The sequence below is a fragment of the Misgurnus anguillicaudatus genome, chromosome 2, assembly GCF_027580225.2.
Source record: "Misgurnus anguillicaudatus chromosome 2, ASM2758022v2, whole genome shotgun sequence".
NCBI lineage: Eukaryota > Metazoa > Chordata > Actinopteri > Cypriniformes > Cobitidae > Misgurnus > Misgurnus anguillicaudatus.
The window spans coordinates 27,367,369-27,394,498 of NC_073338.2; the positions used below are offsets into that span (position 1 = coordinate 27,367,369).

The 27,130-nt window shown below is 43.0% G+C and overlaps 1 protein-coding gene across 6 annotated transcripts in view; it reads right to left on the reverse strand.

The window, feature by feature from the left end:
* Nucleotides 1-27,130, reverse strand: part of map4l (microtubule associated protein 4 like) — a 61,680-nt gene that overhangs the window by 17,653 nt on the left and 16,897 nt on the right. Inside the window, exons 6-12 of one of the 6 annotated variants that reach the window (XM_073875820.1) lie at nt 23,833-24,900; nt 13,055-13,461; nt 12,629-12,799; nt 11,911-11,967; nt 11,841-11,865; nt 11,691-11,738; nt 10,350-10,606 (exon numbers count right to left, since the gene is read on the reverse strand). In XM_073875820.1, coding sequence (XP_073731921.1) covers nt 10,350-10,606; nt 11,691-11,738; nt 11,841-11,865; nt 11,911-11,967; nt 12,629-12,799; nt 13,055-13,461; nt 23,833-24,900 — 2,033 coding nt within the window. Of the gene's footprint in view, nt 1-10,349; nt 10,607-11,690; nt 11,739-11,840; nt 11,968-12,628; nt 12,800-13,054; nt 13,462-23,832; nt 24,901-27,130 lie in introns of all 6 variants that reach the window. The other 5 variants (XM_073875829.1, XM_073875818.1, XM_073875817.1 and 2 more) reach the window with 5 other exon arrangements.

The window sequence follows — 27,130 nt, forward strand, 5'->3', positions numbered from 1 at the left end:
AAATATATGAACGTACATCCGACGCGTTCTCTGTCACCGCCGGTGATCGGCCTTTAGAAAAGACTCACGGACTTCGTGATGCGAATAAACTTTTATTTAGGTTAAAATAAATTTCCTTTAGTCTAAAGAAAGAAGTATTGACGGCGCCTAAGGTTGTGGCATAAGGGAATGGTTAAACTATACACGTATACGGAATATATTAAATATTTGTGATGTTACACTCAAAAGTTTTAATCAGAGACTTGGTTCAAGAATTCCCTAAATCTAAAATAAAACTTTACTTTTCTTCAGAGTGGACCGTATTACATTTTACCATCACGGTTTTAAAAGTCTCTAACTAGTTTACAATCCGCCTCTGCTGTGAATTATCTCACACGCACACAGACCCTCACAAATCAGCTTCTGAAACATTGTGTCTGATCAGATACTAAAGAAATAGACCAATAGAAAATATCAGATTTAAGTTTAACCAGATACATCTAAAATGTTTGATTCCTTATTGACTTTAAAGAAACTTTTGACAAAACGAACGTTTATATTCAACAGTATTTGCCATAAATATGTGTCCGCACCACCTAAAATCTAATGCTTTATTTTGTCAGAGCATACATGATAAGATTCGTTGTATAATAATATACATGCATGGTTTTAAGAAGTCAATAATAAAAAACCCTGAAGATGGGATGAAAACGTCTTAAAACATTTAAAAGTTTATTAAGGTCAGATATAAGTGCGCGTCAGCGTAAGGTCGCCGTCGGTGCGCGCATTCACATGTTTTAATCAGAGACTTGATTAAAGAAATCCCTAAATCTAAAATAAACATTTACTTTTTGTCAGAGTGGCCAGCATTACATTTATTAAGTTTATTTTAAAACTGCAGATATGCCCATACACCCGGCGCGTGCACCGGTGAGCGAGTTTTAATGCGCGTGAACATAGAGAGCGGGTGATGAAAAGACTCACGGTTAAATTTTTATTTAGTTTATAATAAACAGGTTTTCGTCTAAAGAACCACACAGGTCCGCTGAACACCGACCCCGCTGTGAGACACGCAGTGGGGGTCGAGAAGCGCGCCCGGGAGAGGAGCGCACAGAGGACGGAGAAACTCCGGTCATAAAACCTGCCAGAAACTGGACAGTCTAAAACAATAAACTTATTTTTGACAGCAATAAACATGACACCGCTCCACCTAAAATCTACAATCATACTTTTGTCAGAGCATACATGATAAGATTCGTTGTATAATAATATACATATATGGTTTTAAGAAGTCAATAATAAAAAACCCTGAAGATGGGATGAAAACGTCTTAAAACATTTAAAAGTTTATTAAGGTCAGATATAAGTGCGCGTCAGCGTAAGGTCGCCGTCGGTGCGCGCATTCACATGTTTTAATCAAAGACTTGATTAAAGAAATCCCTAAATCTAAAATAAACATTTACTTTTTGTCAGAGTGGCCAGCATTACATTTATTAAGTTTATTTTAAAACTGCAGATATGCCCATACACCCGGCGCGTGCACCGGTGAGCGAGTTTTAATGCGCGTGAACATAGAGAGCGGGTGATGAAAAGACTCACGGTTAAATTTTTATTTAGTTTATAATAAACAGGTTTTCGTCTAAAGAACCACACAGGTCCGCTGAACACCGACACCGCTGTGAGACACGCAGTGGGGGTCGAGAGAGAGAGAGATCGCTGACAGCACAGGACCGCTTGTGAAACTACGCAGTCTAAAACTATAAACTTTATTTTTGACAGCAATAAACATGACAGCATAGGCTTGACATAAAACACACACACACACACACAGGAATAACAACGAGCTGATTGACACATCGTAAAACACGCACAGGATACTCGCTGTCTAAATCCCGTGATATACGACAGTCCAGAAACTGGACAGATTGTACAGCTTTTGATTGATAGTCCCGCCCCCTGTCAAAGGGGTCATAAATCAATCAAATTTTGACAGCTAGTCCCGGATAACAACTACTTGAGTGCGTTTGCCTCTCCCTGTGTGTTTCACCAGCTCGCACAAAAGAGTGATTTCCCTAAAAGAGCAGCACGTTTGAGCTTTGTGTCTTTTTAAAGACAGCCACTCATTCGTGTCACGGTCGGGGTCGTCTTTCTAAAGATGGATTTCCGTCCGTGCTCCGTTTCTGGATGCGGTGTGTTTATCGCCCCCCAGGATGGCCACAAGCGTTGTCTCTCGTGTCTGGGGCTCCAGCACGCAGAGGCAGCGTTGCGTGATAGTTCATGCCCCGTCTGCGAGGGCATGACTATAGCGGATTTGCGGAGACGGGTGTCGTTCCTCCGGCAACGGCCCCCGCCTTCCCAGTCTGGTGCTGCTAAGGGCGCAGCTACCAGATTGGCGAAGGATGACCTCCGTATAACGGTGCTGGGTCGGTCTGCTGGTTCGTCCAGTAGCTCCCAGCGCCCTGATCCGTTGCCAGCGGAGGTCCCGATGGAGACGAGCGGCCCGTGTTCTACGGTGTCCTCGCGCTCTGTCGAGCCTCCACCTGACGCGATATCCACCGTAACGTCGGAGGGGGGGTTGTCAGCCTCGGACGTCGATCCGGATCCGCTCCCGCCTTCGGGCCAGGTTGCGGCTTCTGCGTTCGACCCTGAGATGGCAGCCATGCTCGCTCGGGCGGCGGAGGCGGTCGGCTTGGAGTGGACTAAACCTCCCCCACCTGAACCGTCCCGCCTCGATGATTGGTTCTTCGGGGGTGCCAGGGCTTCTCAGTCCTCGCCCCCGGTGCCTTTCTTCCCCGAGGTGCATGAAGAGCTGACGCGGTCGTGGAAAACCCCGTTTTCCGCCCGGAACCGGCCGTATCAGCCTTCACCTCTCACCTCTCTCGAGGGTGGAGATGCCAAGGGGTACACTGGTATCCCGTCAGTGGAGCGCCCGGTCGCGATGCAGTTGTGTCCGGCCGGTGTCGCTTCCTCCTGGCGGGACCAGCCTACTCTCCCCTCACGGGCCTGTAAGCAGTCTTCGGCGCTGTCCGGTGCTGCTTACAAGGCTTGTGGGGAGGCAGCCTCTGCCCTGCATGCCATGGCATTGCTGCAGGTTCATCAGGCTAAGGCTCTGAGGGATCTGCACGCGGGAGGTCACGACTCGGCGGAGTTCTCTGAACTACGTGCGGCTACAGATCTGGCGCTTCGTGCGACCAAGGTCACCGCACGCGCCGTCGGGCGTGCGATGTCTACCCTGGTAGTCCAGGAACGCCATCTCTGGCTGTGTCTGGCGGACATGAAGGACGCTGATAAAACCCGGCTCCTGAATGCTCCGGTTTCCCAGACCGGCCTGTTCGGCGAGACGGTCGAGGAGTTTGCCCAGCAATTCTCCGCGGCCAAGAAGCAGACTGAGGCCATCGCTCAGATCATGCCACGTCGGAAGCGTCCTGCGCCTGCCCCATCCACGTCGGCGCCTCAGCCTGCTCCTCGCCGAGGGCGTCCTGCGGCGGCCGCCTCCGTTCCTCCCCGGGGCTCTTCTAAGAAGCGAGGAACCGGTCGTCAGCAGCCCGCCCCGCCCGCTCAGCCCGCTGCAAAGGGTGGTAAAAGAAGATCAAAGCGGCCCTGAGACGGGCGACCTAGAGATGGAGGGGATCGCTCTTCGGGAGATGGTGAAGGCACCACTCCCCCCACCGGAGGAGGGCCGGTTGGGGACTCTTTTGTTTCATTTTTCTGGTCCGCCGACTTTTCAGTCGGCACCCACAAATCCACAAAAAGAGCGAATTCCACTTCCATCTCTAGGTCTTCAGATGAGCTCCGGAGATACGAGAGGGCTCATAACCCCCCCTCGTTCTCCGACTCATCAGAGGAGAACGAGAGCGACGCACGGGCTCATAACCCCACCGCGCTCTCAGCCGGTAGGAGACAGCTACGGGCTCATAACCCATCGTCTCCCTCCTCCTTCGCCAGAGGGTGCATCGAGTGGTGTGAGGTGTCTTCAGCAGAGCCTCCCTTACTCAACCACCCAGCAACGGACTCAGGTGAGTGTTATCACACACAACACTGCTGTCGGTGCGGCCGTTACGCACACACCGGCGATCACCTCCGTTGCGCCCGCCGCGGGTACACCGATCGTGCCTTTAGTCCCTCTCGCACGGTATCTGGGGGCGTGGGAACAGCTTCCCAGCCCGTTGCGTTGGCTTTTACGCACGATTCGTCTCGGCTATGCGATCCAATTTGCCCGGCGTCCCCCCAAATTCTCCGGCGTTCGTTTCACTACGGTGAGAGCTGCCGATGCGCACGTCCTCCGTGCGGAGATCGCTGTCTTATTGGCGAAAGACGCGATTCAGCCGGTCCCTCCAGCCGAGATGAGGTCGGGGTTTTACAGCCCTTACTTTATTGTACCCAAGAAAAGCGGCGGCTTGCGACCGATCCTGGACCTGCGTTCGCTGAACCGTGCACTTCACAGAATGCCGTTCAAAATGCTGACGCCCAAACGCATATTTCCATGCATTCGTCCAAACGATTGGTTCGCATCTATCGACCTGAAGGACGCGTACTTTCATGTATCGATTCTCCCCCGGCACAGGCCGTTTCTCCGCTTTGCGTTCGAGGGGCGAGCATACCAGTACAAAGTCCTCCCATTCGGGCTCTCTCTGTCGCCCCGTGTATTCACCAAAGTAGTGGAGGGGGCTTTAAAACCCCTGAGAGAGAGAGGTGTGCGCATTCTCGCGTATCTGGACGATTGGCTAATAATAGCTCAAACACGTCAGACGCTGTGCGATCACAGAGATTTAACTTTAAAACACCTCGCTCGTTTGGGTCTTCGGGTCAACTGGGAAAAGAGCAAGCTTTGCCCCGTGCAGAGAATCTCTTTTCTCGGTATGGAACTGGACTCGATCGATTTGACAGCTCGTCTAACAGAGGCGCGTGTACAGTCGATTCTGACTTGCCTGAATACATTCAAGAGCAAGAGCGCGGTCCCGCTGAAACAATTTCAGAAGCTTTTGGGGCATATGGCAGCAGCCGCAGCTGTAACTCCGCTCGGACTGCTTCATATGCGACCGCTTCAGCGTTGGCTTCACGATCGAGTCCCGAGGAGAGCGTGGTTGCGCGGCATTCACCGTGTTATCATTACACCTGCGTGTCGTCGCACTTTCACTCCGTGGTCAGACCGTGCGTTTCTCCGAGCCGGTGTGCCTCTGAGACAGGTCTCCAGGCACGCGATAGTATGCACAGATGCGTCAGACACGGGGTGGGGGGCCACGTACGATGGGCTTGCGGCTTCGGGGGTCTGGACGACACCCCAGCTGCATTGGCACATAAACTGCCGGGAAATGTGGGCTGTATATCTTGCGCTCGTCCGTTTCAGCAACGAGTTACGGGGCAAAGATGTATTAGTTCGTACAGACAACACTGCGACCGTGGCGTACATCAATCGTCAAGGCGGTTTACGCTCGCGTCACCTGTCGCATCTCGCCCGTCACCTCCTCACTTGGAGTCAGAAGAATTTGAGGTCTCTTCGTGCCATTTACATCCCGGGCACGCTCAATGTAGAGGCGGATGCGCTCTCTCGGGCTGCGCGTCCCGGCGAATGGCGACTCCACCCCATTGCGGTTCAGCAAATTTGGAGACGTTTCGGCAAAGCGCAGATAGATCTGTTTGCTTCCCCATAGACGACCCATTGTCGCCTGTTCTATTCACTAGCCGACGACTCGCTCGGCGTGGATGCATTGGCACACAGCTGGCCGCGAAACATGCGCAAATACGCGTTCCCTCCGGTGAGCCTCATTGCGCAAACCTTATGCAAAATCCGGGAGGACGAGGAGAGCGTGCTGTTGGTGGCACCGTATTGGACAACCAGGAGTTGGTTTCCAGAACTCTCTCTCCTCGCGACAGCCCCTCCGTGGAAGATTCCCCTGAGGAAGGACCTTCTTTCTCAACAAGAGGGCACATTATGGCACCCGCGCCCCGACCTGTGGAACCTCCATGTGTGGTCTCTGGACGGGGCACGGAGGATATGAGTGATTTACCGCAAGAGGTATCTAACACTATTGCTGCTGCGCGAGCGCCGTCTACGAGACAGGCTTACGCGCTTAAATGGAACCTGTTTGTCGACTGGTGTTCTTCCCGAAGTGAAAACCCACGAGAATGCCCGATTAGTGTTGTGCTTTTATATCTCCAGCGTCGCTTGGAGAATAGGCTGTCACCATCCACTATTAAAGTCGATATCGCTGCGATATCAGCTCACCATTCACCCGTAAACGGTAGAACAGTGGGTCAGCACGACCTAGTCATTAGATTTCTCAGAGGCGCTCGAAGACTGAATCCTTCGCGTCCCCCCTCTATTCCTCCTTGGGACCTGTCCTTGGTGCTGAAATCACTCCAGGAAGCCCCATTCGAGCCTCTGCATAGTGTGAGTGTTAAGTTTCTTACAATGAAAACTTTAACTCTCCTTGCTTTGGCTTCTGTTAAGAGGATAGGGGATATTCATGCATTTTCGGTCGATGAATCGTGCCTTCAGTTCGGGCCGGCTGCATCCAGCGTAACACTGAGACCCCGGCCCGGCTTTGTGCCCAAAGTTCCCACCACTCCTTTTAGAGATCAAGTGGTGAATCTCCAAGCACTGCCTTTGGAGGAGGCAGAACCAGCCATGGCTTTGTTATGTCCTGTGCGTGCACTACGTGTGTATATAGACAGGACGCAAAGTTTTAGGACCTCAGATCAGCTCTTTGTTTGTTACGGTGGTCAGCAGAAAGGAAAAGCTGTCACCAAGCAGAGGATGTCCCATTGGATTGTGGATACTATAGCCCTTGCATATCAAAAGCAGAATGTGCCTTGTCCATTTAATTTACGTGCCCACTCTACTCGCAGTGTGGCATCATCTTGGGCACTGGCTCGCGGTTCCTCGCTAACAGATATTTGTAGAGCTGCAGGCTGGGCGACACCTAATACGTTCACAAGATTCTATAGTGTTCGTGTCGAACCGGTTTCCACTCGGGTTCTTTCTACTAACTAGTTAAGAATGCCGAGGGTCGGCTCGTGTGTCGGCTTGGAGCCTCTATTTTGGTGCTGCACATTTGCACCATTATGGAAGGCCATCGGGGCAAAAACGTCTAAAAAACTGTTTTTGCCTCTCCTCCACCGCCCTGATAGCTGGTGTTGCGGAGCATCCGCTGTCAACCTATCACTGATGTATTCTCTGTAAACCTGTGTAGGCTAGGCGTCCACATTTGTCCCCTACGTGGGGTTCATTTGTGTGTATAGTCCGTGGGGTTCTAATCCTCCACGTTTTTCCTTAGCAGAGCCTGCTCTGCATCTCTCAACATACCATGTATTGTTCAGAGACTTTATTTTGAGCAACCTGTTGGTTGTTTCATATATTTTTATGTCATCCATTTAACCTTCTTAGGGGATGGCTTCCGCAGTGTTCTAGCTCCGCTCAGTTTAGACGCTTCTCCCAGTTCGCTGCTTCACTATCGTGGGTTAAGGAACAGGTAGTGACCGGCCTTCTGCATTTCGCCTTAGGTTCCGCCCCTTATGTGGAGGGCGGAGGGTTTTTGCAGGCACTGGAAGGGTTCAGCTGCAGTGGCGTTTTGGTAGGGATTCCCAATTCGTCGGTCACGACGTGACGTCGTAGTGACCGACTGAAAGGGAACGTCTCGGTTACGTATGTAACCCTCGTTCCCTGAAGGAAGGGAACGGAGACGTCACGTCCCGTCGCCACAGTTTGCTGTTCCATTGCTGTCCAGGCCGGGCACTGTTGCTCGGCTTCTCAGCAATAATATAGCTGATTTGGTATTATGCACCTGTGCCTTATATACGCACCTGGCGGGGCGGCGCCGGCATTATGCAAATACCTGCATGCCAAGTTCATTGGCGTTTCTGATAGTTCTCGAAGTAGATAGGTCACCCGCGAAGCGGTTCCCAATTCGTCGGTCACGACGTGACGTCTCCGTTCCCTTCCTTCAGGGAACGAGGGTTACATACGTAACCGAGACGTTTAGTTTAGTTTAGTTTAGTTTAGTTTAGTTTAGTTTAGTTTAGTTATCCACACTTATGAAACCTAAAAACAAGCTATATGCAATTGGCAAAATTTGCCATTGAATTGCTGACTTTTTACAAAATACAAGTCCTGCTTACAGTATTATTGAAAACTGATTATTACTTGCAGTACTTACAGGAAGTATTCACTACATTCACTGAACTAAACTTGTGTGATTAGAGTAATAGAGATTTTTAAGATTATCTGTCAAGTGTGTTGTTATATACAATAAACATATTTTTTCTGTAAGCAGATCTCCTGGATTGTTTGATTTTGCTTGAAGAGAAATGATACGTTTTGAAACAGACAATCAACGAAAAATCTACGAATCAGATACAATCTCGTAGTCACAGAGCAAAGAGTGCAATTATTTTATTGCAGCTTTATCACCATAATTTTGTGTTTTATCAAGGGGTATCTATCTAAACTTGTGTTTTGAAAGCAGTTCTGCTTACCGCACGCACTTATCTCTCGTCTCTCTCCCTCTCCTCACTGACACACTTTGCGTGCTGGTGCTGCGTTGCCAGTGCCACCACCGCCGCCACCATCATCATCATCATCAGCGACGCGTGTTGAAGGTCCTGCTGTGTTATTTTAACACATTTTGCAGCGTCTGCTGAAGAGCCTGTTTCTTTTGTCGCGCAGTTTATCTGCGCCTCCCTTGCATGTTATCTCCATCTCTCTCTCTATTTTGATACGTGAACTGACCGACGACGCATGCTCGCTTGCACAGAGACCAAAGCGGTGATTGGGCCAGCTTAATGTCAATCAAAAATAACCAATGGGCTGCTGCTGAGTGGGCCGGTCTATATAGGGAAAAAAAGACGATGACTGGGCTGGGCAGTCATTGGGCCAGCTTAATGTCATTAAAAAAATAACCAATGGGCTGCTGCTTAAATGTCAGTGGGCCGGTCTGTCTAGAAAGAAAGACGCTAACTGGGCTGCTCAGCAGACAAAGATAGTATGAGATGTAGCGGCCCAAAAAGTACGTTGGCCCACCGGGAAACTGCCCGGTGTGCCAGATGGCCAGTCCGCCCCTGCACTAGCCGCAAAGGCATTACGACGACATCAAGAATTGCAACATCAGAATTTATTCGGAAAATGCGTTTCCATTTCCTATTATTTGCATTTACTCTTTTTTGCATGAATCAAAAACCACCTCAAGCGAGCGTATAAAAGTTTTTACGATTTATTTATTTTTAATTTCCTGTTTTTATCATGTTTCTTATGCAATATTTCAAAATGCGCATAAAATCAGGGCGATGGAAACCCACCTACTGGCAATTTAAGGTCCCGTTTTCCTTTTGAAGCCTTGATTGTGTTAACAGTGCGCAATATAACATGTGTTTATGTTTTGTGTGTAAAAAACTGTATTTTTCACAAAATGTACTTATATCTATACAGCTGTTTTCACTGTCCTAAAAACGGCTGTTTTTTTCCTCGTTCTATAAAGTCCCTACTTCAGAAATACGTAATGAGTTCTGATTGTGTAGTTTGTTTAGTGGGTTGTGATTCGACAGCAGCTTGGCTTAGCCAGAGCCGTTTGAGCTTAGCTGGCGACTGACGTATTCCTGTGGGCGGAGTTTAGCCAAAAATATCTAATATTGATGTCATTCAACCGGGAAGTAGAGGGCTGTAGTCCAAGCTGGTCATTCGCTGTAGACTTTAAAAGCAAATTCGGGGCCAATATATCGCTTGGCATTGAACTTTGAGCTTTATAAGTATTACTTATGTTCTAACAGCAACCTTACACACCAACTAAAGTTTACAAAATGGAATCAGGAAAAACGTGACCTTTAAATTTCATATCTGTTTTTGCAAAACAACATTTAAATCTAAATTAAGCACCTTTAATTGACAAATACCATCTGGATTACAGACAGCCTAAAACATGACTGTCCAACTGAGTTTTTCAGATCTTCCTAGATCAAGAGAAAAATCTGCCTGGTGTGTTGTTACAGTGACTAGTTTAATCCACAGAGGGGATGAATATGAGAGACAAAAATAGATGCTATACAGATGCTGTAAGAGTCTTAAAATGCACAGTGACAAGGCTTTGTTTGACATTATGGCTGGTGGACGCTGATCGCAGAACATTGTGTCGATGGAAGGCTTGTACAGTATCTATTGGCTTAGTCAGTATTTGGGGTTAAATCAGATGAATCATAACATTTACAGAGAATGTGTTAAATGGCAGAAGTACAGCGTGAGCTTATGTGTTGACACACTGAATCTAAATCTGTAAAGAAATTCCATGAGGTTAACAGTATTTTTCTTAAAATATTTGTGTTGCATTCCTTGCCTACATGAAAATGCTTCTGTACAATAAAAATGATAAAAGACAACTCACCTTGCCTCCACCAGGCTGGTATTTTATGTTATCCGTAGAACCAATCTTGGAACGTACATGTTTCAGATCAGGCATAGGTGCATTGGTGGGTCGGACATTTCGGGGTGCTCGAGGCACAGGGGGCTTCCTTTCCAAGGGTGTCTGCTTGGGCACGGGTGGTTTGGTGATGCGAGAGGGACGAGGGGTCCCATTGGTGCCGTCTGTGCTGGTGGCGTTAGCAGATGTTGGCGTGCGGGCTGACTTTGGGGTAGTTTTAACTGTGGAAAAAAGTGTTATTGTTGACCTCATTGTGTATGGTGAAATACAAAGAGGAAAAGGGGAGAAAGAAACGGACAATAAAGTAAAGCCAGCACCAGTGTGATGGGCTTTGTAAGTAAGTCTATCCCTGAGTATGTCAGCAGCTTCAGATCTGATGACTAACAAATGTACCAGTCAGTGTGTATTAGCTCACAACTGCTGTGTTTTCGAGAAACTGCAGAGATAAACTCATCCAGTTCTTTAAAATCTCCATTAAAGTAGCATTCAGTAAGAGCTAAAGACTGGTAAGCACCTTTATTTACACATCAGCATCTCTGCTGACCCTTATAAAGTGGATTTCTGCAGTGCTTAATGCTTACAATGTCTACAGGTAAATAACATATTTAAGTGGTTAAGACCCAAGCTTTTATTGCATTTTATTGTTTTGTATCGTTTTATTATTTTGCATTTTTATTTCTTTTATTTCTCTCATAAATTTCTTAAAATTTTAATGAATTGTTCGATGTATTAAACATTGCTCAGTGTTTTTTTGTGATTGTTGCAGGCAAAAATCGTTGATCTTGCGGCACGTTTTCTTAAAAAATGCGATGGAATATGCAGGATATTTATGCAATTTTATGCGATGAAATTGTGGGAACTTGCAAAAATTGCGGGAATTTGCAGAAACTGCAGAAACATACAAAAACTGCGGGAACTTGCAAAAGCTCTTTGCAGCTTTTGCAGCTTTTCAATGATGTTCACGTCACTTCATAACGTTCCCCTGGCAACAGGGGACATGACTGCGCTTGTGTGCAGTAAATGCAACATTTTTCAACTTTCTGCTAAGATATATGTGATTTTTGCTACGAAATGTGTGAATTATGAAGTCATGCAAGCATATTTTGCGCATGGAAATCTGCAATTTATGTGCCGAAAGTGCGGCGTATTTGAAAAAATGCGGCCCGCGCATAAATATGCGGACTTTGGCTGATTATGCGTTAAATTATGCTATCGCACAATCCCGTTTTTCTGAAGGGACTGATTGCTAAACACATACAAACAAAAGTATTCATACAGTATATTATAAAATCCAGCTGCTCTTACCTGGTGTTGTCTTTTTCACCTCTCCTGCGTGGTTTTCAGGTTTCGTAGCTGTAAAACACGGAAACAAATACATTTATAGAAATTCGAATGACTTTACATCATTGTGTATGACTGTAAATTACTTAATCCTGAGATCACAGAAGTATTTACCGGAGGAGTGACGAGCAGACGTGGTAGTTGCTGGGGTGCTGGTGCCAGTTTTCGAGTTGGTAGCAGATGCAGCTTTAGCTTTTGGCACTGGAGGGCGGCGCTGAGTTGCTGTGCCACTCTCAGCGGACTGCGAAAAAAGGGCAATTAATCTGGTAGTAAAAATATAAAAATTACAGTAGATCAGATGAGTTACATACTGTACACGGTGGTATTATTGCTTATTATATATAGTGCACTGCCAAAAATGCACTAAAAATGATTTATTAAATACACAAAGTATATGAATGAATGTTAGACAAAAAGAAGTTTTAAACCTAAAGAACAGAGAGGAAAATAAGTAGTCCTATTCAGCAAATTGATATCTTTGCTAAGCAGGTTTACAGCTGACAGCTCAAGCTAGTTTACTGGTTATATCTAGTTTAAGCTGGTGGAATGGTCTCATCCAGAGTCAGACCATACTGGTTTTCCAGCCTATATGCAAAACAAATCTAGCAAAACAAACAACTGTGCATACCATGCTAGAAGACCAGCATATCAACCTATACTGGTTTAAGGCTCTTTATATTTTTGCAGTGATGTCCTTGAAAAAAAATAAATCAAAACTTATTTTACTTTTTCAAAAATGTGGCCCCGAAACATCTCTTTCTTGCGATGTTGCATGTGATATGAGTTTGAGTAACCATTGACAGACTTCAAGTCACATGTTTATTTAAATGATGAGATGGGCATGGGTGAAAGGCACAAATGGTGCCCAGAAAGCACAGATGGGGAAAATGGGGTTAACTCACCTTGGAGGTGGGGGATTTCTTGGTGCCGGTGGTGGGGGTTGTTGCCTTGGGCACTGGACTTTTTTTATTAGCAGAGCTGGTGGTGGGGGAGATGCGTTTGGTGGCAGCACTGTGTCCAGTGGACAGCGAGTTTGGTCTTGTTGAGCTTTGTTTGGTTGACCCAACTGAAGGCTGCGCATGAATTAGCAAAAAGCAAATAAAAAAAATGATATGCAACATGGCAGCATAATAAAAGCAAGGTAGCAGTGATGGTATTATTAAATCATGAGTAAGTGAGTTTGAGTTACATTTTTCTTAAGATGGAAAAATGACAGCAAAGCCTTCATATTCACATGCAAATAGACATATATACTCTCTCAAATGTGGAAGTTTAAATAATGGAAGAAAAACGGATGAATGTTGAAATCTCGTATTTAAAAAACGTACCTTAGCTTTACTGTCAGGGCTCGTCACCGGCTTGCTTCCATTAGCTGTTGGGGATTTGGCAGGTCCTTTAGAAGCTGTGACGTTCTTCTCAGCTTTGGCTGTCTTGTCCATTTTTTCTCCATGCTCCTTCTTTTCCTCTTTCTCTTTGTTTGTCTTCTCAGGTTTATCTATCTTCTCATGTTTCTCAACCTTATTGTCTTGTTTCTCCTCTTTCTGGGCTGTCTTCTCATCTTTGATGATCTGCTCATTCTTCTGAGTTTTATCCACATTGTCTGTTTTCTTTGTGCTCTCATTGCTCTTTTCCAGATGATCGATCTTCTCCATCTTTTCAGGCTTATCTTGCTTCTCTGTAATGTTTATGTTGTCCACCTTCTCCATTTTTTCCTTGGCTGTCTTGTCTTCTTTCACTTTAAAAGACAAAAAATTACCCTTATTGTTATGTCCCACAACTTGGCACAGCATTACTTTTTAAGACTAAAATAGCAACATTTCAATAGCAAGATTTGCCAATGACAAAACTTACATCATTGTTCATTACCCCTAAAGTCACCTGTTCTCACATTTTAACTTAATTCTTTACATACATGTATATTAATGTATCTGTCTTGTGTTTTTTTAAGTTGTCGTGTCTTTCCCTGTCCTAATTGTTTCCATGTATGTCTCGTTTTCCTTGATTAGTCTATAAATTTAGACCCCTGTGTTTGCCATTGCTTCTTGTCAGTTATTGTTGTTCTTTGTTATGTTTAGTTTCCAAGCGATGTTCATTGTTTTTCTATGTTATACACAAATTGGCTCGTAAACATAGGGGAACCATTTTTTGTGCTATATAGTACCTATAGCACCTATGAAGAACCATAAGGGGGGTAATATAACACCACTATAGCACCACATATAGTTCTACAGTACATAGCACAATATGGTTCTACACAGGTGCTACATAGGTGCTATATGGCACTTAAAATGGTTCCCCTATGATGACAAGCCAGTGAACCACTTTTAGTGCTAATTAGCACCTTTTATTTTTAAAGTGTATCATGTCATGTCATGCCAAGGATTTATGTTTCTGTTTTATTAAAGTTATCTGCATTTAAATCAATCACTTGTTATCTTTGAAATACCATATTCTTTGGTCTATAATCCCCGTTTTTTTCATAACTTGGCTGGTGCTGCGTCTTATAGTCAGGTGCGCCTTTGTAAGTCAGTATGAATTAATTTTGACATGTATGAGGCAATAGACAACATTATCGTCTACAGCTGCAAGAGTCCGCTATATGCTGCTTCTGTATTTATGTAATTCAATGGATTCAGTAATGTGGAATGATGAGTCTGCGAACTTCACGCTAGTTGGATTGTTCAGTTAATTTGGCCTATTCAACCTTCCAGGTAAGTTCTGTATGCTATGGTTTATCGTTTAAATAACTGATAATATTACTTTTAACATACAGACATCTATTCAACCTGCTGTTCTGTCTGCTATTGTTTAGTTGAATAACTTGCTTTTCCAGATTAAATGTCTGTTCTTCAGCTTGGATTTTGTGAAATCATTTTCTAAATAAAGGCGACGTGTAGTCCACTGTGACTTATATATGTTATTTCGTCTTAATGATGCATTTTTGAATGATGCGGCTTATACTCCGGAAAGTACGGTACATGTTACAGTTAAACATAAGAAAAATGTATTATTATGTTTTCTTATAGTTAAACTCGTAAAGCATTGCGCTAGCAACACTACGGTCTTGGGTTACAGTCCCATGTTATCTATAAACGAATGAACATATATGGCTTGAAATCACTGTATGCCTCTTTGGATAAAAATCTCCCAAATTTGCCTTTATTAGAACCACCACTACTGTATACTGTATGTCCTGACAGAGGGAAGAGATCATTTTAAAGAAATAAATTGAATAATTATGAATATGTCCCTCATTTTTATCAAAGTGTACAGAAACACTATATTACCAAACGTTTTGGGACACCTGCCTTTATATGCACATGAACCTGAATAATATCCCATTCTTAATCCATATGGTTTAATATGAGGTTCGCCCACCCTTTGCAGCTATAACAGCTTCAACTCTTCTTGGAAGACTTTCTACAAGATTTAGGAGTGTGTTTATGGGAATTTTTGACCATTCTTTTAAAAGCACATGTGTAAAGTCAAACACTGATTTCGGACGAGAAGGCCTCTCTCGTAGTCTCTGCTCTAATTCATCCCAAAGATCTTCTATTGGGTTGAGGTTAGGACTCTGTGCAGGCCAGTCAAGTTCCTCCACACCAAACTTGCTTATCCATGTCTTCATGGACCTTGCTTTGTGCACTGGTGCACAGTCATGTTGGAACAGGAAGGGGCCATTCCCAAATTGTTCCCACAAAGTTTACAGCATGAAATTGTCCAAAATGTCTTGGTATGATGAAGCATTAAGAGTTTCTTTCACAGGAATTCAATGATTTGGGGGGTGTCCCAAAACTTTTGGCAATATAGTGTATTTAAAAATATTATGTTGATTAAATATTATTAATATTATACATTTTTTACGCAAAATTCTGAGTGGATAAGCTGAACATTTGGAAAAAGATGAAGAGTATGATACATTTTGTGTAGAATGAGTCAGCATGACTCAAACACAGTACAATCTAATTGTAAGAATGAGAGGAGCATGGGAGGTCATGAAAGAGGGCAGTGAAAGTGACAGTGCCTTGAGCGGACAGACAGAAAAGCACATTGTCAGCCTGGATGCCTTATGTAACCTGGCACCATTCTCCCCACAATGCAAAAAATCAATGGCCAGCGGAACACCAAAACACCGAAAACAGTGTGACTGAGGAAAACCAACAAAGAGACAGAGATACAAAAGAAAGAGCACACTGTTCCAGAGACAAAATAATGAAAGACTGAAAGAAGCAGGATGAACACAATGTAATATGCTGTCAGTAAAGTATTATTACCCTGCCATAGCAAGTTTTCAAATAAATGTGTCATTTTTTTTAAATTAGGCTGTTCTGAAAAACTTACTTTTCTTACCAAAACTTTTAAAGCTCTGCTTCATTTCTGTTTGAAATGACCACAACATCAACACAACAAATCCTATTCTTTTTTTTCTCTATCTTGCACTGCACCAATCTATTTTGATCTGAAGCGTTCATGCACAGACATACACATATGTCCACTGGACTAAAACAGCAAACCATCAGTTAGGGTGTTAGGGGAGAAATGTTAACTTGTATGGATCTTTCAAGACAACCATCTATAAGCAATCATTTGTGAGAGTATGTTTGCCACAAAAAAGTACATGAACGGCGTTGAAACACACATAATGTTAAGCTCTGTCCCACTGAATAAAGTTTTTAAACATCTGATCTAGTACACATGAAGTAATCCAATAACCAGTCCACATAATCTAGAAATCCACCATGGAGTTCACATCAGCCGATCTCACCTACCATTACAATTTCCTTTTGGTTGAACATCACTGAAGGCAGGGGTAGAAACAGCCTTCAAACTTTCCAATGGTTGTAATTGATCCCTGTCAGGGGTTTGTGGTGCTCCAGCAGGCAGATCTTTCTTAGCAGATGAGATATTTGTGGATGGCAGGATGCTCTGTTTATCATCCACTGTAAAGCATTTGACAGCAGCTTGAAGAGGCGGCACGTCCTTGCCTGGATATTTATCAGGCAGTTGGACACTAGCAGGCACTGTCAGGTGCGTACTATCTGACATCGTGCGCTGGACCACTCTGTTCTGTTGCATGGGGAACGTACCCGGTGGTGGGTGTGTCTCCGTTTTGCCCTCAAACGTACCCTCCGCATAGCTGTCATTTACCACGCTAATCACGCAGTAATTCGGAGTGGGGTTTTGTGTCTGATATGTCTTATTGCTGATCCCGGAGATGCTTGGAGGTGGATTCCAGTCATTGTGTGGTTTGTGCAGATCTGAACAGATCTGTCCTGAGAGTGACCCAGTGGATCCAGGAGTGACCCCATTGGTGGAAAGAGGTCTTCCTGGAGAAACAGGTGATGGAGAGGATGACAGACTTGTAGGGCTTTCTGCCATACTGCCCAAATTTGTCCCACTTCTGTTGTTTTGTTGACTGGTAACCCACTGATCTGGCTCCTGGTTAAGTGTTGTTGACCTGGTGGGGAAGCCTTGCTTGTCCTCCAAGAGCCTAGAGGATGCCAGGTTGTCTGCTTTCCCCTGCTGCCAGGTCCATCCCTGGGAAGTGGATGATGATGCCAAACCTGGCATAGAGGGTGGCATGGAGCACAGATCTCTGCACTCCGAGCGCTGAGATGACATCCTTACGTCTCTTGTAACAATTGTCCTTTATCAAAGTGTGTATCCTTCAGAAAAAAAATGTGCCGGGTTAATCTATAGCGCTGGTGTCTAAACCTCTCTGAGCACTGATGCTGAGATGACTCTGCTTCTCTCTCTCCTAACCCCCCTCCTATCTCTCATTCGCTCTCTCACTCTCTTCCTCTCTCACCCTAATTCTGTCCACACATTCCTTCCAAGTCTTTGATCACGTGAACACAAAAAGCTACATCCTTATTGGCCACCCCACATTGAAAACGCTTGCTTTCATCATCCAGTGTTTATAAATACCTCCTCTCTTTCTCTCGCACGCACAAACATCGTCTCGTTCTGCATTCAGAAATTTCTAGCACACACCTTTACTCGACCACACCTCTAACCCTTCGCCACACACATATACCAACCACATCAATCCCCATTAGTGATGGTGACGGCAGCTGGTGGATGCTGCCATTGCAGCCACCGGCTGCTTTAAGCTTCTCAGGTCCTCAGGTGGTGGTCTCATTTTATCTGTATATGTCTGCTTATATGTTGCTTTTTCCAGGACAAATAAAACTTAAGGAAATATGCAAATCAGTTAACGGTTTACAAAATCTTCACTGAACGATAATTGCACAGCACGATTCCACATCTTGCGGTTCTTAGATGTTAGGTTGTGTAGAATATATGCCTGTTATACAGTAATTTCATGTAGTACACTCTGGGTTTTGTTTTAATCCATATTTGGGTCAAATATAAAAAAATTCTGGGTTAATTTAACCCAACAGCTGGGTTTGTCCCTTTTTAACCTAACGCAGCACTCTATCTGGGTCAAATATGGATAAACCCAACTGTTGGGTTTTAAATAACCATATGATGGGTTGTTTTTACCAAACTATGTGTTAAAACAATCCAGCATTTGGTTGAAACAACACAGAATTTTGGTTAAAATTAACCCAAGCTTAGTTTGTCTATATTTGACCCAACTGTGGGTTGAAATAACATGTAACATGATGTTATTGCACCAAAGCAAATAATTTTTTGTGAATAAGGTGTAATCTACTGTATATTAGGTCTGAGGCACGGCACACCACTATTTCAGTGCATTTAATGCCAAGGCAAAGTAGATTTTCATGGTCAGTGAAATTTCTTTTTTTAAATGCAAAAATAAAATGCAACAAGGTATGCAACTATCACATAATCATGCGTAGTGAGAAACTCAAAATAAATCTTACATTTTTAACAAAACCTGTGCCAATGACTGTCAGCTAGATAAATAGTTGGTTTTATGTTGCATATGATAAACAAATAGAATTAAAAGTGACAGCTCACTACAGGCCCATTAGGGCAAGTAAGTTGATGCATGGTCTTTCTCACATTAGCCCCAGGACATTTTTGAGTATTAATGATCCCTGAATATTCAAGAAAAAATAAAGAAATCAAGTTAGATGAGCTGCATAAGCACAAGAACTTCCATACAAATAACTTTCCACCACTAAAATTTACTACATTTTAAGGGTGCACTCACACTATCCAAACCAAACCATGCCCCAGCGTGATTGTCCCCCCTCCCTATACTCCCCTAGAAGCACGCACTCACACTGTACTCACACTGTGCTTTTGTCATTAGGATGAGATTGTTTTGAACAAAACAGGAAGTAAAGCGCTGTCTTATCACTGGAACCCATCGCAATGTTAAGTCTAAGTCATTTAGTGCGTGATGACACACAGCCCTCTTACATGTCTGTCATTTGCTTAGTTGATCTGCCGCGTGTGCAGCTCAGACATTTATGTAACTCTGCTGCGCACATCAGAAGGTTTTTAAGATGGCAGATGAAGGTAAGTGGTCGCACAATTGACATCTCTCTTTTTGAATCGCGCTCTGGCACGATTAGCGATCACATTGCGCGTTCCGCCACTGAGCCCAAGTGAACTGCGCTCCAGCCCATCCCTGCAAACTGGCTAGGGCGCGATTTACCAAACCGCACCCAGAGAGCGATAACACTAGTCAAACGAACCAGGCTTTGGGGGTCAATCGCGCCTGAGCGCGATTTGGATAGTGTAAGTGGGCCATAAATATAGCATATTAGGACCCTTACAAAGGCCTTTGTTGGCTTGGGACCATTTTGACCATCCTTTTTTGACAGTTTACAATACATCAGTTGCTTTGCCATACAATTAAATATTAAGAAGATATTGAAAGGGGGTCGCAGACCAGCCACGCAGCTCAGCGCCACGCCGCTCTAAAAAAATCGAACACATTGTTTTCTATGAGTATACGCAGAGCGGCCTGTCCGCGCCGCCCAGCTTTGACTCAGGAAGCTGCTCAAAAACCTGTTGCGCCACTCACATAGTTTAACATTAAATACCATCATATTTGTCCCAAATCATTAACGATTAACATTGGCTGCTATAAAATAAATATAAACGTATATTTATTTAGCATTTTGAAGTAGACGCTATCTGACGAAGCTCCCACTATTTAATGTGCACTTACGGTTTACGATACCTTCGAGTTGTCCTAGACGCGTCTCGACGTGGCGCTGAGGTGCGTGCTGGTGTACGATCCCCTTTAGCTGCCACTATACACAGTGTTCTTGGTACATTTTTATCTTAGTTGACAATTTTCATAATTTCCTCAGTGTTATTTATCTGGTCAAAATAGTTTATAATTATAATACATTGTATTTTACTCTCCCTAATTCGTTATGTTTTAATTAAGTGAATAAAGCTTGAATAAATAATTGACTTTGATATGTGTATTTGCTCTTTTGAGGCCATGCATTAAATTGATTTTCCATGGAGGTTCTTATATCCCATGGTAAAATCATTGTAATGCACAAATTTAAGTGGCTTATTTAGTTAACAATGTTGAAAGAGATGAATGTTTAATAGGTATTTAAATGTACTGTACATTCCAAAAAAATACTGGGTTGTTTTAAACCAGAGTTGGGTCAGTATTAGAGTGTATTATTTACAATTATCTAAATAAACAAATAAGGATATTTATCGTACATTAAGCATCTTTCAGAACATCCTTATGTTTTTACTATGGAAAAAAGAAGAAAATTTAATGTATTTACTGTGGCGTAGAGCATTGATGCTCATTGAGTAATCGGGAAGCAATGTCACAGTTTCTATTTTTGGAACATATCCTACAGTTACACCCTAGCTTGTGCTTTGGCAGGTCATATTCGCTACATCACCACGGAAACCACCTCCCATATCCATGGCAACTGTATCTTCGTCAATGCAGCTGGTGATATTAGGCTGGTGATGTGTGGTCGGAACCACCAGAGGGGAGGGAGAGGAAGTGAGTGAGCAAGGGCAAGAAAAGGACAAGGAAAGAAAGTGTGATGCAAGTTGAAAACAAAAAGCCATAAGGAGCATCTTCTGCCTGCTGTTGTGTCAAAGATTCTTTAAAAAAAAATCTGACAGCTAAAATTTCTTCCTCAACCCAAAAGCCAAAGTTTTAAAATGCATTAGCTATTACAAACTGGCATTGCTTATAAAGTTACGGGTATAAAAGGACTGGAACCCAATAAAATAAGAAATGGCATAACCTGCAAATTCCTTTTATAACTTCTTGTGGCCTTAATTTAGCTTGATAGATGAACCTGCCTAGATAAAAGTACAGTTCTTACTCGCTGCGTCATTCATGTTGTCTTTAGGGATTTCTGTGTTAGCCTACAGTTACGTACCATTCAGAGCACTACATCTCTCAGTATCCCTGCCTGACTGCAGAACATCTCAAATGCATCTGAACACACCCTAATCACTTGCTATAAAAAGAACAGCTCTTTATATCTTATGTAATGATGAATGGCCCAGACATCAATTTTACATTAGCTGCTGCAAAGAGCATGGTAAATGTAGTGCGAAAGGGAAAGAGTAAGTGAGAGATACGAAGACAGAGTAAAGATAATACAACCCATAAATTGTTCACTAATTGTTCACTGTTTGTGACTTCAGTTGTGAGTTGTTCATTAACTCTTTCCCGCCATTGACGAGTTAACTCGCCATTGACGAAAACGCTTCCCTGCCAATGACAAGTTTTTCCGGCAATCCGTATTTCTGCTATTGTCCACCAGGTGGCACTCTTACCCACCTTTTAAACCCGGAAATATTCTCTTAGGGCAAACAGTTCAAACTCTGTGTATGTTTTCAGGATCGCTCTGAATCTGATCTCAATCAAAAGTCCTTCGCAAAAATGAAATTATCTCAGCTTTTTGCTAAAAATTTTGTATTTTTAATGATAAAAAGGAAAAAAATGAAGGTAGGATGAATTTTTTTTTTTTTTTGAAAGCAGGGGGTCTGTTTTTTCATTTGATATATTGTATGAACATTTTCTGGAAGGCATTAAACTTTTGTGAAAATCCTAAAAATGCTGGCGCTGGCTGGCAACTTAAAAAAAAAAACAATTGGTTTACTGGCTCGTAATCACAGGGGAAACATTTGAGTGCTATACAGCACAAACTGTACAGTAGCACCTGTGTAGAACCAGATGGTACTATGTAGAACCATAAGTGGTGCTGTACCATTTTTCTAGAGTGTAGTTCAAACAAATAAGTTTAAACTTTGTTTAAACACAGTGTTCTGTTTTAATTTATTTAGATTATTTAATTTTTAATGTGCTTTTAAACATATTGGAAATATTTAAAGGGGTCATATCATGAGATTTTTAAAAAAGATGTCAAATAAATCTTTGGTGTCTCCAGAGTGCGTATGTGAAGTTTAAGCTCAAAATGCCCCACAGATAATTAATTATAACATTTTAAATTGACACTTTGTATGTGTGAGCAAAAATGTGCCATTTGTGGGTGTGTCCTTTAAAATCCAAATAAGCGGATGAAATGCAAACACTGATTGCTATCAGTGTTGGAGATAACGCATTACAAGTAACGTGTAATAATAATAATATTACTTTTCTGAAGTAACGAGTAAAGTAACGCATTACTTTTTAAATGTACACATTAATATTTGAGTTACTTTTTCAAAAAGTAATCCAAGTTACTTTTTTAGTTTAATTAATTCAATAAAAAATTATGTACTAAATTAAACTAAACGTAGTCACATTATGCACTCTATGCGTACATGCCTGTGTGGGAACCCTTTGAGTCAGAAACTGAGATGGTGATGAAATATGCAATTTCTGAATGCAGAACTTTTCAGTCATAAAAACACCTGCAAGGCCTGAAAGAGATCAAGCCTCAGCCAAGAAAAAAGTAACGCAAAAGTAACTTAAAAGTAACGTAAGCATTATTTTCCATGAAAAGTAAGTATGTTACGCAATTAGTTACTTTTTTTGGGAGTAACTTAATATTGTAGTGCATTACTTTTACAAGTAACTTTCCCCTAGCACCGATCGCCATGATGGTGGTTTGTTGAAATTTAAACTCAGTTGTGCTGTCAATTATTTTCTCTCTCTCTTTCTCCCTCTCTCTGCACTTAATGGCAGTGCCATGGTTGGACAGTGAAGATTAAGGGGTGCTATCATTATAATAAGATCCTCTTCTGACATCACAAGGGGAGCCAAATTTCAATTACCTATTTTTTCACATGCTTGCACAAAATAGTTTACCAAAACTAAGTTACTAGGTTGATCTTCATCACATTTTCTAGGTTGATAGAAGCACTGGGGACCCAATTATAGCACTTAAACATGGAAAAAGTCAGATTTTCATGATATGTCCCCTTTAAGCTTATAAAGTTATATACTCAATACTACACAGTTAGAGTCTGTATCCACGAGTGAGAAAATTAGATAATTTCTTACCTGGTTGATGTCCAGTGTTCAGACAGGGATGAACATGCAGAAAAAAGAAGAAAATAACGACATTACACCTTTTTGTCAGTTAGGGATTTTTCCAATAAAGAAAAATTATGTAATGGTAATGAAGAGTTAAATCTAAAGTTAACAATTTCAGAAGAGTCAAACTGTAGCATAGGAACTGACAGAGAGACCTTTTATTTAAAAAAATATTATTATGACATTGACAGTTGGAAAGGACAAGGACTAAAGTGTTATACAAGCTTTAGATGGCATAGGATGGCAAGGTGTGACATTGAAAAAGACGTCCACCCAAAAGATAATGAGCAAATGTCCAACATAGACAGTTGACTACAGTCACAACACTTTTAAAGACAGTTTGAGGTATGCTGTGACCAAGAGGAATTGTGCTGAAATTCAAGAGATGAAAATATTGCTATTAAAGAGTAAAAGTTAGTTGGTTGATGCATAGCGATCAGTGTGTTATGACAGCTTCAAAATGTGAAAAAATCTTTGTTACAAAATGGATTACATGCAGCAAAGGTCCAATATGTAGAGGACTAAGATGAGAAAGAAAGAAAGAAAGAAAGAAGAAAGAAAGACGAAAGAAAGTCTGGCTTTAGTGTCATTTGCTAAAGAAAGAGCTAGGCTAGGCTAGGCGGCCCACTTAATTGAGCCATGCATTAAGTAAATCTCCATACAGTCTTCAGTATCACCAACCTTCCAGTAGGGGGGGCTGTGCCAGCGGGGGCTCCTGCTTCTCTGTTAGTGACGGGACGAAAGGTAGTGCCTCAGGTGGGACTGTTGGGAAGGAGTGGCTGGTGGCTAGAGTACTCTGGGAGACAGGGCTATCGGTGCCAATGGTCAGTGGGCCATGGGTTGGATTGGGACCAGATTCTATGGCAGGGATTTGAGGGAGAGGGGTTTTCACAGGTGTGCTCTGAGATGGGGGGCTTGCGTCTGGGGTCTGCTCCTGCAGCACTGAGTCGAGTAACATGACGGTGTGTGTTGGGCTGAGGGTGAAGGTTGACTGGTTAGGATCGGTTGGGTGTGTATGGTCATTCTTGGAGTCAATGGGTAGTTGATTTGAGGGGTGAATACCAGGCAGTGCTAATTTAGTTTTTCCACCTAAATTATCATTGGAAGTTTTATCTTCATCATCTACATGAGTGGTAGTGGTGCCAGGGTAACTGGTGAATAAGGAGGTGCTTCCCTGACCAGTTGGTTGGGTTTTGCAAGCTTGTGTGTCCGTGAGGTGAAGAGAATTGGGTGTGAAAGAGGGCGACAGACTCCCTTGACCAATGCTAACTTGGGATTGTGTCTTGGAGTCACCCACATTAGAGCTGCTGTAATCTATGTCCATCATGTTCGATGTATTAGGGTGAGAGATCCCAGATATGCTACTATTTCCTGTAGGAGCACCCCACTCTTCGGGAAGCTTCATCCTGCTCTTGCTCTTCTTTGCCTTGATGCACCCTCCCCCTCGCTCTTGGATCTCACTTGGGGGTGAAGGACAGCCGTGGTTGGAGCTTTCCGATGGGGTCTCTTCAGAATCAGGGGAACCAAGGCTATCCAGGAAGTCATACATTTCTTCCCTATTCCTGCGTTTTTTCTTTTTTCGCTTTTGCTGCTTCTCGGTTTCCTCCTCAATGGACTGTTCTTCCCCAGACGGTGCATCTTGACTATGGGAACCCAAGAGATCGGTGAAACTCTGTTCTGTCTTGTTGAGGGCATGGGACTGCTCCGTAGAGAGCATTTCCACACCTGTCCGAGGATTTCCCCAAAATTCTTTGTGTACAGAGAGGAAGAGGAAGTGTCACTGACCTTACCATACAAATCATTTGACAACAAAGCTTGTGCATCTCTAAATTATATATGCTAATTCACATTGCCCCAGCAAACACCAACTAATGACTAAGGGTGTAATCACACTACGCACGTTTGCCTTGAACCATGCCAAAGCGCAATTGCCCCTACTCCCCCACTGGCTTGCACTTACACTATATTTTTTAATATGGGACTGAGCACTCTTTAGTCACCAGGATGCGACTGTTTGGAAGAAAACATGAAGCACACTCCCAGAACAATGGAGCCCATTGTAATATCAAGTTTGTGGCTTTTAATTTTGAGTAATTTGGGATGAGATGACACACAGCCCTCTCACATGCCTAACATATTGATTAGTACATCTTTTGCGTAAGCCACTCAGACATTTTGACGTTACCATGTTGCGCGCATCTGAAGGTTTTTACAGAGGCATTATAGATGTTAAATGACTTTTGGACAGCTGACGTCACATGTTGAGCTCCACCTCTTTAAACAGGACAGGGTGCGATTAACCAAGCCACACCTGGACACAGTATGAAGCGAATACATTAGTGATGCACGGGTCGTCTCATAACCCGCGAGTAACCCAAGCAACTCCCGCTGACAGCCACAACAACATAACAAACGAAAAAAATAAAAGTGAAAATGTAAAGTGAGGTGCGAGAGTAATTAAGGTCGGGAATTTATATCATTAACTCTTTCCCCTCCATTGACAAGTTATCTCGTCAATTAAGAGAAAACGCTTCCCTGCCAATGACAAGAATTTCCGGCTTTCCGCAATACCGCTATTATCCACCAGTTGCAACTTTTACAACCTGGAAGTAATGCCTCACGTGAAAAAGAAAGGACTTGAGTTGTGAGCTGTTCATTAACTCTTTCCCCGCCATTGACGAGTTAACTCACCATTGACGAGTTAAATAGTCAATTAAGAGAAAACGCTTCCCTGTCAATGACAAGTTTTTCCGGCAATCCGTATTTCTGCTATTATCCACCAGGTGGCACTCTTACCCACCTTTTAAAACCCGAAAGTATTCCCTTAGGCCAAACTCTGTGTATGTTTTGAGGATCCCTCTGCATCTGATCTCTATCAAAAGTCCTTCACAAAAATGGAATTATCTCAGCTTTTTGCTCAAAATGTGGTGTTTTTAAAGAAACCTTCCCATATTTGAAAGGTGATAAAAAGAGATAACTAATGAAGGTAGGACGAAACGTTTTATTTTTTGTTTGAAAGCAGAGGGTCTGTTCTTTCATTTGATATATTGTATGTGTATATATTTAAAGAAGAACATTTTCTGGGAGGCAGTAAACTTTTGTGAAAATCATGAAAAATGCTGGTGCTGGCTGGCAACTTTTTTTAAAAAAGCTGATGGGAAAGAGTTAAAAGAAAAAAGGTCAAGCAGCTGAATCTAATCTTGGGGAACGGTTCTCAGAAATGGTTGTAATGTAATCAAATGGCTGTTTGCAAGCACTTTTAGGGTAAAATAAGGCCTGTTTCATTTACATTACAATGCCTAGTATTTGTATTTAATGGTCCCCGGTGCAGGGTGTGTTGTCAAAATAGGTATTGTGGTGCGGGGCTAACCAAATAATTTCATAAGAGCAAGACCCACGGGTTGAAAAAAAAAAAACGTGCATCACTAGATCACAGTAATCGAAAGAACCAGGCTTTGGTAGCCAAACGCGCTCGGGCATGGTATATATAGTGTGAGCAAGCCATAATACACCGATCCAACAGAACTCATAAAATATGATTAGTTGAAGTTTGCTGGAGCACTATGAATTAACCTTACCAGCTATTAAGCGAGACCAAATAGATAATAGATAATCTGCTTACAAACCACTGATCACTTGCATCATATGTGTAGTTATGCTAGGTGTAATGATATGACGGCATACAACATTCACCATTTCACACTGAATAGAAAACAAAATGGCTTTTTTAGTATTTATGATACAACCTAACCAGGCCTGCTGTTTCTAAATAGGAACTTTATGTAAAATAGAAGCTCTACTGTAAGTATTTATGCTCATACTTGCTCCAGAGAGCAGTTAAATGGGTGTGATATAGACAGTGGCTGAAAGTGAATGTGCTGAGACTGGGATGGGCTCACTTGAGAGCATGTCAAGTGAAAGTGCAAATGGGCAAATGAACTCATGGAGAAATAACGTGCAGACAGAGATAACAACAGAG